At 38.0% G+C, this 12,465-nt stretch overlaps 1 protein-coding gene across 2 annotated transcripts in view; it reads right to left on the minus strand.

The window, feature by feature from the left end:
- Positions 1-12,465, minus strand: part of lekr1 (leucine, glutamate and lysine rich 1) — a 113,893-nt gene that overhangs the window by 78,621 nt on the left and 22,807 nt on the right. For both annotated transcript variants that reach the window (XM_052582699.1, XM_052582701.1), the window contains 2 exons: positions 10,227-10,346; positions 3,231-3,394 (listed from right to left, as the gene is read on the minus strand). In XM_052582699.1, the coding sequence (XP_052438659.1) occupies positions 3,231-3,394; positions 10,227-10,346 (284 nt within the window). The remainder of the gene's footprint in view (positions 1-3,230; positions 3,395-10,226; positions 10,347-12,465) is intronic.

Consider the following 12,465-nt stretch of genomic DNA (forward strand, 5'->3'; position numbering starts at 1 on the left):
AAACGTTTCACAGGCATCGAGGGCAGAGGCGTCATGCCCATTCAAAGATTTCTGAGCCAAGTTGATTTTAAATGCAGCTTCCAAACGACAAAAAAAGAAACAAACAAAAAAAAAAAACAGCAGAATAATATTTTTTATATATTTGATATTATCACACTGTTGTGATTAGATTGTTCAGTGCACAGCATCAGATGCTAAATTCAAATCTGTGTGTGTTCGCTGGCTGGCGCTGAGCCAGAGACGTTCATACAACGCTTCATGATAACCAATCAACAGTTCTGTTGCGCGAATGCAATGGCCAATCGGAGACGTGCAGAAGAGTCATCATGAAACGCGGTGTTTTTGTTCACTTGCTCGCTTACTGAATTATTTAGTGAATTATTTCTTCAGAGAGAGAGAGAGAGAGAGAGAGAGAGAAAACTAAAAAAAAAATCCTGATGTGCATAATGTAATATAAAGTGCTTCAGTGATTGTAATGGGAGTTTTTGAGAGTGCCTGAACTCTGGCTAGACTGAATGAAAATGTTATTTGATAATGTAAATGTTCTTTACTCTCTGTAAAATTAAAGTGTTAAAATAAGTAACTTACAATATTGTTATTAAAATTTACATTAAATGCAAATTCAGTCGTATTAAAATATTTTATGTCGTGATATGGCACTTAAGTAAAAAGTCGGGGTTTTATGTGTAGTTAATAGATTACACTACCTTTCCATTTATTGATCAAATAACAATCTATAAAGGTGCAAAACGCGTTTACTTACACGTTTGAGAATCGAGATATTTCCTGATATATTAAGCATGTTTGGAATTGTTTTGAATAAAAAGGAAAAATAAATAAAACATAAGCCTATATAAGTTATTCAGTGCTTTCACAGCATGACTCAGTTGTTTATTGTTTTGTATCAATATTTAAGGTGGACTTATTGATTAGGTGCAAGAATAGTAGTGATGGTTAAAATAATAGATTGATAATGAAATAGTAGATTGTGCCTTGTTCCTAGATGGACAGAGACTGGAAAGTAATAGATCAGATTAAGAGATGGAGAGAGAGGAAGAAAAAGAGGCAAATGTAGACGCACAAGTGACAGAAAGAGCAGGTAAGCAAGCCAGGAGACAGAGGCTGGTGAGAAAGAGGAGAATGTAGAGGCACAAGTGTTTTCTATAACAGCTGTTCTTAATTATTCTGTTGAACAGAGAAGAAAAAGCCATCAGGTTGGGACAATTTAAGACATTTCAGTTTCTAATCCCAGAGTTATTATTAGGTGGAAATAATTTTTCTTTTTTTACTTTTAAATTTAAAATTGTCTCTTCTAATCTTTTTCTTTTTCAAAACTGCATCACAGCATTTGCTGCCGTATCAATACATAATCATCCATATCAATACGCAAATCGGCAAGGAATGCATCACAGTATATTGCTGTATTGCTATTTTGAACCGCGCTATTTAAATCCTTGTTCCCTGTGCCCCTTTTATACTTTGAGCACCTGCCCCTCCAAATGTCTCTGCACGGCCCTGGTGTAAGCTACATAAATATAAAAATGTAATGATGGATATTCATTGTGTTTATTAGAATTAGGCTACCTATTTGAAATTCAGCCTATTACTACTTATAATGATGAAAGAAATTCTACTTCATCCCACGCCTTCTTCACCTCGAGAAGCTTTGGCGGATTCCTGCTTTTCCCGTAGATCATCTGCTCACGCACTTTAACTTCGGTTTCTTCGCTTGAGAAGCATTCAGCTTTTCCGCCATAGCGCGAGCACATCTTGCTCTTAAAGGGAATGGGAGATGACACTCTGATTGGTTTATTGAATGTTACGCCCATTATTTATTAAGAGAATGGGGACAACCCATTCCAAAAATGCACCCCGGTGCACGGACCGTTTTTCCGTCATTAAAATAGCAAAACTGGATTTGGACACGCCCTGAGTGCACCTTCGCCGTGCGCTTTACACTTTGCATTTAGATTGTTAAAATAGGGCCCTTAATCTGTGTAAATGAATCTTTATTTTTTTTTTTCTGTATTGCTTTATTGTATTTAAATGTTCAGCTATTTTTGTTATAAGAAAAAAGTTATTTAACCTGTTATACTGTATTATGACCATATACATTTCAACACCATGATAATACCATATACCATGATAAAAGCATTAGCAATTAATCGCAACAGGAACATTTGATACCGGCATATCCCTACTCAAAACTGAGCGCTGACTTCGGTGTAAAAACAAGCCATTTTGAAATATTTCATGAAAATTTACAGAATGATAGATGATTTTATTGGAAATATGGCTTTTTTATTCCTTCCTTTATTGTTGGCTGCACCAGTTGACAGTCAGGAGGAAAAAAAAATCATTTTCTTATTTGCATCCCATAATGAAGAAGAATTAGTATAAGATTTTTAATACTAAATTAAGCTTTGTTGAAATTATATAAAATAGAAATTATATATAGAATAAATAATACAGCATGCATGGACACTAAAAATGTAATTATTATTTATTTATTATTATTGTAAATTTCCCATCACATGACACACCACCTGGGGGCACTCCATGTACCTCCACAGTGAGAATGACAGAAATAAGAATATGCCTCACCCTAACCTTAAACCTATGTCTTCTCATGTCTCTAACATTTAACTTCAAACATACATTTAGTTATTTATACATATGAAGAAACTCCTTATTAAGTTCAGAGTCAGTTTGAGAGGATGTTTCGACAATGCACTCTAGCATTTAAAAGGTTGGGGTAGGCAATAATTTTCCACAAGACTGCTAACACCACACACGACTATGGGATATATATCAACCCTGCCATCCACTGACATTTTCCTCTCTTCCAGCACTTATAGTAAATGTCTCACATCCTCTATTATCATTATACTGCAATTATCTCAGCATAGCGGGTACAGTGTGCCCTACATCTCATAGCCACCGACACGCACCCACAGAGGCCGAGGACGAATGTGTTCCTATTTTAATTTTAGACCATGACAAGATATATTATGATTGTCATCCTCAGTGTGTATGAGTGTGCTCTGTGCACAAGGCTCAGATTCTGCCTGAGCACGTGTGTAATACACATGCACATACACACATGTACTATAAGCTGTAACAGATGTACAAATCAGATAGGAGAATTTTTTTTCTGAAGCAAGACAAAAGAGTTCACAGGACAGAAGCAGTGGTTTTGTGTGCATATGTGTGTGCGTGTGTGTAATTACCTTCATCAGCACTGATGCAACTCTGCTGTATCAGTGCTTTGCTGTTCTCCCAGGTCTCCAGGAAGTGAGTTAACTGGTTCTTAACAGTCGTCATCTCCCCTCGAGACGAATGCAGCAGGGCCAAAGCCTCCCTGAGAAGCCACTGCTGCTGCACAAACCTTGATCTGATGCACACATAGACACAAAACAAAATATTCAAAGATTTTGATGTAGAACTGAAGAATACTGCACTGCTTTACTGCAAGGGGACATGACTTTCTCAAGAAATGTCCAATCATGACAGAAAAAAAGAGATGAGACAAGATGAGAAGGAAAGAGAAAAGATCATTACATGAAACATTTAGTTGATTTTGAAAAGAGGAGAAGAGAAGAGATGAAAAGAAAGCAGAAATAAGCAGAGGAGACACTTCAACAAACGTTCAAGATGAAAGATGAGAAACAAGAGAGACGTGAAAGATGAGAGAAGAACAGATTTGAAACATCAGAGCTCTATTTGAACAGAAGAGACTAGATTAGATGTCAAGAATAAAAGATGAGGAAAAAAAGTCTTCAATAAATGCTTAGGGTGATTTTAAAGAGAAGAGACGATATGAGAAGAAGAGATGAAATCTTTGAGAAATGTTTGAGTTTATTTTGATGAGATGAGACAACAAGAGTAGTTAAGAGATTACATAATGTTGGTTCATTTTGATAAGGACAGACTAGATGAGGCAAGACTGAGAGAAAAGATGAGAAGACATTAAATTATTAAGTTCCGTTTGAAGATGAGATGAAGAAAAGAAAAGAACAGAATAGAAAAGAAAAAGTTGAGGACACCAGTGAAGAGAAAAGAAAATATGAGGTGAAATTTTTGAGTTCGTATTTGAAATTCATTAAATGTTCAATCTTAATGTTATTCAGAAGAAACATGTAAGTTGTGATTTGTCTATAAAACAGTAATTAATAAGAATAATCAGTACTGATAAACAAAAAAAAAGGTGAAATCACTGTTTAATCAACACCGAATCACTGTTTTTCTTTCATTTGTATTTATTATTTTGGATATCTTGGTTTTGATCCATGAAAATGTAATGTCAAGTCTCTAAATCTCTAAATATTCAAGAACACAGACATAAGCCTAGATAAATAAATGTAACACTTTATGTGTGGGTGGGATATTTTTTACTCCTGTTAATTTTAAGCTGCGTCTCATTTGTTATGAGTACACATTTTCATATAATCCTTGAGGAGGTTTAAGGTAAACACATTTGGTGAGCAGCTGTTTATACAGTATACACTTAGTGTTGAGACGGACAGGATTAGATGAACACGCTCCTGCTGGACCTTCATTTAGAACTCCATCAGTACTCTATGGGACAGTCAGCGTCTCTCGTAGTTTCTGGCTGAGCGTCAGCACTGTCAGTGTTTAGCCGGGTGATTTAATGAGGTTTGTACACTGAAGTTCTGTGTCAGTTCAGCTGTACTGCTGCCCTACATCACGCCCCTTCCATTCCCACCAGCATGACATCATCATCATGAGACAGGGGCAGATAAGAGCTGCCAGAAGTCTCTATGTGGATAAACAGGACGCCAAATCCACACACACACACACACACAAACACATGTATGAAATCTCTTCAGCAACCATATCCACCCCCCCATCCCTGCCTGTCACCACGTAAACAAACATACACAAGCACACACTCATCCACTTGTAAAGAAGTCATGGTAACAGGGAAAACATGGCAGTGTTAGGGTGAGACATGGAGACAGACAGACAGTAAAAGAGGCAGCGGGAGAGAACCATGGGAATTAATTTTTCATAACAAGGGAACAACACTGGGTACGAAAAATGGCAATTGTCAGAAGAGAGGAGACTAAATGATGGAAAGAGAATTACTGTAAAAAGGCTAAATGAGAAAGACAAGACAGGAAGGGATGGAATTAGATGATATGAGAGACAAATAGGAAACGAAACGAGACAAGTTAGAAGATGAAACAAGAGAAGAGGAGACAAGCTGTCTAGATGAAATAAGAGGAGAAAAAGATTACATGTAAGAAAAACTATGGCATGCAAGGAAATGGGAAATGGGAAGCTGAGGCATGAGGTGAAATGAGACGAGACTAAACATGGTCACAAAAGAAGAGAAGAAACAAGAAAGGAGACAAGATGATAAAAAATGCTGAGAAGAGACGAGCTGAGATGAGAAAATAACAGGAACTGAAAAGACAAGAAAAGGAGTTGAAATGAGATGAAAGGAGAGGAAAACAGGAGAGGAAACTAGGCTAGGAAGGATGAAAAGAGAAGAAAATAAATGATGCAAGGAAATTGGAAGGTGAAGTCACGAGTTGAAATGAGATGAGTTGTGACTAAACATGGTCACAAAAGAAGAGGAGAAGAAACAAGAAGAAAGGAATCACGATGATAGGAAAAGACTGAGGAGAAGCTGAGAAGGCAAGAGGTGAGACGAGCTGGGATGAGAAGAGAAGAGAGGACATCAAAAGGAAAGGAGAGGAAACGAGGCTTAACAAAAAGATGGAATAAGAGAAGAAAAGACAAGATGCAATGAAACGGGATGTAGAGCAAATTAAACCAAATGAGATTAGACTAAAAGACAGAGAGAAGAAGAGAATGGATAAGAGGTGAAATGAGATGAGACTAAACATGGTCTCAAAAGAAGAGGAGAAGAAACATGTGGAAAAGAAGACAAAATGATAGCAAAAGAGAAACCGGACAGACCAGTATTACCAACAGCTGTGTGTGTTTTCTGGAAGTACATCTGGCTGTGTCAGTTAAACTGGACTGACCCCATTCAGACTGACCCCTCATGCTTTTTGTCTTTTTTCCCCACTCCTGTCCTCTTTTTCTTTCTCATTTCGCCCCTCAGTGTTTGAAGTGTTTCTGGAGTGTGTCTGGACAGCACATGGTCTGTTTTTTGATGTGTGCGTCTGGCCAGCTGCTTTCCCCCGGCTTCTCAGCATTCTTAGCCTGTCCGGTTTCACATCTATGACTTCATCATAACTGTAATAAATCACCTCTCGAATCATCATCATCATAATCATCATGAACATTATCAGCATTCTGGTGCTCTCCGTTTTCGCCTAGGGGTGTTCATGGATCAAACAGTTTATGCTTCCTGTCCAATTCTCTGTCCTTCCCCATCTCTTTCTGTGAACCGCTGGGGCGTAGTCTATAATCAGGCTATAAACCTTTTGACCGAACAGACTGCTAGACCTCACGCTACAGTGAGCTCGCACTACACACGCACATGCCCCATATGTGAAGCACGCACACTTCACTCCAAAAAATAAATATGCACACGCACAAGACATGAAAAGGGGACTTTAAAGAGACGCTAACATTACGGCTCGGAGGGGTTAAGGAGGGAAGACATCTAAGAATCGCTCTATTTCATTTTTCCTTTGCTCTGATGACTGAGGCAGTTCAAAGATGCGAAATCTCCTTCATATCTTTGTGAAGTAGAGAACAAAGAGAGCGTACTTCGGCGCTCATTTTACTGACTTTCAGGGAAAGGCTTCTTCACAACTACATTTCCTATTTTCTGATGAAAATATGAGTAATGATTTTCAATGCAAAAATTCACTCACCGTGCTAGGGTGTACGACTGTCACAATATCAGATTTCCATACATATTTTCACCATATCTACAGAAAACACTACAAAAATACTATCAGTCAAATTGACATTGTTTTCTCTTATTTGGCCAATGTATCACACTCAAAATATGTGTGTAAAGAGAGTTCGCAATCATAACTTATAAAAAGAACTGTTGATTGGGGTCTAACACCCCGTCTTTTTTTATGAAATCACACACTGATGAGCTAACTGAGGATCGAGTGTCATCTCCTCTCACGTGGGTTTTGCTGCGTCCCAATTTGACTACTTACAGTATACTACCCCCTCAAAGTAAATACTCTTTTTACAAAGAAGGTGCAGCAGAGGAGTAGGTAAGTTTTGGGAGATATTGTCATGTCATACAGTTGCTTCTTTAATAGACGCTTTGTCACACAGTTACACACATCCTGTTCCTGTAAACTGGCCTGTCCATCATCTTGTCACAGGTGAGATCCTCCACATTTCATTTCATTTAACTTCCTACGATACCAGAGAGAAAAGAAACATCTACCAATCTGCCAGTCGTGGGTCTTTCATGTGAAGAACTCACACATTACTACACATACTATTTAGGATGCATAGTATGCACATTGGGTGTAGGGTGTGTCTTCGTCCCTTTTTTCTGTTTTATAAAGGTGGCAACCATCGTTAAAGAAGACACATTATGCCCTTTTTTTATATGTAGTATAAGTCTCAGGTGTTCCCAAAAAGCTCCTCGTTCTACAGGTGATGAAATATGATACAATGATAACCAAATGAATCACCTGCTAAGACTTTGTGGTCATTGCATGTTTTTCATGAAAAAAAACAAAACAAAACAAAAAAAAACATTAAAATCAGTTTTTGAAATCTCTCATAAATGTCAGCCATCAGCTGAAATAATCAATTGGGAAAAGAGAAAGAAAACAAATGTGAGAGATGACTAACAAGAATATAAGGCCAATTAGAAATAGATTTTCAATTCATAGCAGGCTTTTTTACATCACCAAGCTGCTGCACACTAACCACAAATAATTGTTGGCCACACATTCCTTTACTTAAATACAGTCCCCCTGATCACACCTTTCCTGGAAGCATTTCTCAGTATGATGCCATCAAGGCCTTTATGTGTGCCACTCACACAGACGGTTGGAGAAGATGAAAATGCCTGTCAGAAAGCTCATGACTGCATTATCACTTGCCAGTCAACCGAGACCTCTCTCCTTTCTGTCGTTCATGACAGCTTCTCTCACAGCATCTGATTATTAACTGTTTACATTTCAAACAACAGATATCAGCAGGAGGCCCAAGCCTAAAAAAAACTTAAAGTGAATAACATGGGGAAAATGTATAGAAAATCCATTATGCTGAAAATGGATACTGAAAATTTAGCTTTGCCATCACAAGAATAAATTACATTTTAAAATATAACATATTTTAAATTGAAATAATATTACACAATATTACTATTACTTTGTCCATTATTAAAACTATGTAATATCACTCTATAATGCACACTATTACTATTATGTTAAATAATTTAAAATATTTATCAAAGTTTATTAAATTAGTATTTTTATATTAAAGAAGTCCTATAATGTTCCTTTCTTTTAACATCTAACATAACATCTAATATACATCTCAGGTGTCCCAAGAATGTGTCTGTTTTAGATCCCATACTCCACAGATGATTTATTATATTGGTTTGAAAATACTATTTTGAGTGGAAGCAGAAACAAGCTGTTCTCATTTCTTTTGTTCTCATAACCAAATAGTTTTTGTAACTCATGTGAGTTAAGCGCATTAAGAAATGAAAGAGAACTTAGGCCACGTTTACACCAGTGCGTTTTAGTTTTAAAACAGCGTTTTAGAATGACAAAAATCCTCGTCTACACTGGCGTTTCCACAGCGTTTCAGAAACGATCTCCGTTTACACTACACAACCTAAAACGCATGCCACGGGACCATTCATCCAGGTACAGCCATAGATATAAATAGGTAGATTCCCTATGATTTAGATCGCGTAGGCGTCTGCGTTCTTGGAGTGATCTAAAGGGGAATCTACCTATGCATCTATGGCTACAACAATGCAAATGATGTTATTGTTTACACGGTCGTCAAGGATACGCAGAGGGAATGTGGGTAGCCGCCACATCATTTTTTAAAAGTCTCCGTTTTGGTTTAGTACTTACATGCCATGTGACAGATGCTTTCTGTGCGCATGCAGAAGTTAAACTAATATGGTTTCAATTGCATGATTTCAGTGCAATAGACATGATAATCAAAACCAAATAGATGTCTGTTTTAGCAGAGTATCTGAGGAGAGAGCTGTAAAGGCACAACCCTATTCTTGAAAAGGGGGCGGGGAGCAGTAGCTCATTTGCATTTAAAGAGACATGCACGGAAACTTGGTAAACAGCTAGGAAAAAAAAATGCATGTTTATATTAGATCTTTGTGGCAGCAGTGTAATATACAGTACAGTAAATAAATCAACAAATCCACTGCTCTCTTCTCTCCTCTGAGGCTGGGACAGTGTTTTGTGCTGGTCAGTGCAGCCAAAGACAGAAAAGTTGCAATGCTTTGCTTGAACTTTCGCCATGGCATTAGAACTGGTACACCGCTGTCACTCACAAAAACAGTGGAGTCACCGTAGGTGGAAACTTGCAGATTAAGGGGGAAGATCTAAGCCGCTTGTTTTTTTCACAAACATTTAGAGAATGGCTTACCGTGGCTTACTTGGGTTGTTCTTTTTCACGTTTTCTGGATTGGTAGATGCACCGTGGACACAATTACAGCACTTAAACGTGAGAAAAGGTCAGATTTACATGATATGTCACCTTTAATGCTTTTAGTAATTATCTTTTATGTGTATTTTTAAAATGTTTTTAGTATTATAAACCCTATTTTACCATACCAATAAAACATGTTCATTCTGCTTCTGAAAGCCTGACCTCACTGCATTGGGGAGAAATGTCAGCCGATCATTTTGATTTGCAATTAGACTAGTGTATGATTTAATTTACCGCTATAGTCACGTAATCTTACTGAAAGAAGAAATTCAATGGACATGCACAATGACTTTTTATTTTGTCATTTTTTTGTGTAGATAATCCCAGTGTAAGGCTACACAGAAATCTATTCTGCTCAAATCAATGTACGCTTGTTCTCTTTTTAGTTCTCCTTCCCTTTTCACTATTTTGTTATTTCACACTTGTGCCTGCAAGCACCCACAAGTGTACTCACACACGCACACAGTTGTTTCCCATCTGCAGAGCTCTTCCTGTCGTGCCGTGGCTGAGGTGGCTACTGCAGACACTCCACACACGCACTCACGACCCAATGAGATCTGCTGCGCTTGTTCTTTTGTCTCTCTTGTGCCATTGTTCCCTCATTTCCTTACCTAAGATGCAGGCGGCAAGTGCGCTCGTTTTCCAGCTCTGTAATCGCTGTTTTTTTCTCCGCCTTCATGCTTTCCATCTCACGCGTGACCACGCACAGCTGCAGGTCAAGGGCCCTCGTGCTGGAAAATAGACATGGAATAAGATATACACAAAAAGCATAAATGGCACAATAATTATTACGTTGAGTTTTTTTTTTTATTTTTTTATTTTTATGGAACAATATTGTTTGTGTGGAAACATTTCACATGTCGATTTTCCAAATATAAAAAGTCTTTCTTTTTCTCTCAATAAAAGTTCAATGGCAGAAGAGCGGCCCAGCCACAGAGCCAGGAGGGTTGCGTTACACGCTGTGTGTGTGGAGTGTGTGAGACTAAATGAGAGACAGACTTCTGTAGGGCAGATATACGGTCTGCGGAGTATTATGGGCTTTTGTGGATCTCACAAAGACAAGGTCGCTATAGCAACAGAAGAGTACACACCAAGGCTGACTAAATCCCTGGCACGAAGGGGTTTATCGAACCTGAGGCAATAGCTGATGTATCAGTGTGATATCACTGGGAGCGTAATTGTCTGTCATTGTGTTTGCGTGTGCCTATTTCAGGCTCGTGTTTGTGTAAGACAGAACAAGAGCGTGAGAGAGAGTGTGTGAGTGCTATTGTTTGTGTTTGTGCTGGTAAAAGACATGGGTTTGAATAAATTTAGACCTAAAGAAGATTCCCAGCTGCAGATTCTTGGGTTCTTGTGGTGAAGTCATGAATTTCATTCACGCCATCTGTATGCATGTGTGAGAAAGCGGAACGCATGCGGATCTATACATTTCAATGAATTAGTTTCCAGTAGCTGAACTCAGAAAAGGCCAGAGTGTTTGTGGACACACTTTGATTTTGCCTGCGTTTGGACAGATTCTGCTGCATGCTGGTGTACGACGGCCATAGAATCCGATTTTGGGATCTTGCAATAATGTATATCAGTTAATAGCCCTCTATGGAAAATGGAAAGTGGTTAGGAAACTAATAAATGCATTTATTTTCTAATTAAATTGATAGGTACTACAAACTTATATGGTCTCAAATGGAATTCACATTGAATGTGTGCTTCAATGCTGTTCTTCAAAGCATAACACATCATAACGCTGCTGAGCTGATTCTGCACTCAGAGTTCTATATTTTGCCTGAGAACAAGTTGTTCATGCATAAATGAATAACTGCATGACTGCAAAACATTTAATTGATTTAGTTTTCTATAAAATGTCCCAAAGAAATGCATTATTGACGTTTCAGCTGGAATACAGAGTAGCAGACATGTTGTTATAACATATTTTTGCTAAATTATATATATATATATACAGTATTGTTCAAAATAATAGCAGTACAATGTGACTAACCAGAATAATCAAGGTTTTTCGTATATTTTTTTATTGCTACGTGGCAAACAAGTTACCAGTAGGTTCAGTAGATTCTCAGAAAACAAATGAGACCCAGCATTCATGATATGCACGCTCTTAAGGCTGTGCAATTGGGCAATTAGTTGAATTAGTTGAAAGGGGTGTGTTCAAAAAAATAGCAGTGTGGCATTCAATCACTGAGGTCATCAATTTTGTGAAGAAACAGGTGTGAATCAGGTGGCCCCTATTTAAGGATGAAGCCAACACTTGTTGCACATGCATTTGAAAGCTGAGGAAAATGGGTCGTTCAAGACATTGTTCAGAAGAACAGCGTACTTTGATTAAAAAGTTGATTAGAGAGGGGAAAACCTATAAAGAGGTGCAAAAAATGATAGGCTGTTCAGCTAAAATGATCTCCAATGCCTTAAAATGGAGAGCAAAACCAGAGAGACGTGGAAGAAAACGGAAGACAACCATCAAAATGGATAGAAGAATAACCAGAATGGCAAAGGCTCAGCCAATGATCACCTCCAGGATGATCAAAGACAGTCTGGAGTTACCTGTAAGTACTGTGACAGTTAGAAGACGTCTGTGTGAAGCTAATCTATTTTCAAGAATCCCCCGCAAAGTCCCTCTGTTAAAAAAAAAGGCATGTGCAGAAGAGGTTACAATTTGCCAAAGAACACATCAACTGGCCTAAAGAGAAATGGAGGAACATTTTGTGGGCTGATGAGAGTAAAATTGTTCTTTTTGGGTCCAAGGGCCACAGGCAGTTTGTGAGACGACCCCCAAACTCTGAATTCAAGCCACAGTACACAGTGAAGACAGTGAAGCATGGAGGTGCAAGCATCATG

The sequence above is a fragment of the Carassius gibelio genome, chromosome B18, assembly GCF_023724105.1.
Source record: "Carassius gibelio isolate Cgi1373 ecotype wild population from Czech Republic chromosome B18, carGib1.2-hapl.c, whole genome shotgun sequence".
NCBI classification, from domain to species: domain Eukaryota; kingdom Metazoa; phylum Chordata; class Actinopteri; order Cypriniformes; family Cyprinidae; genus Carassius; species Carassius gibelio.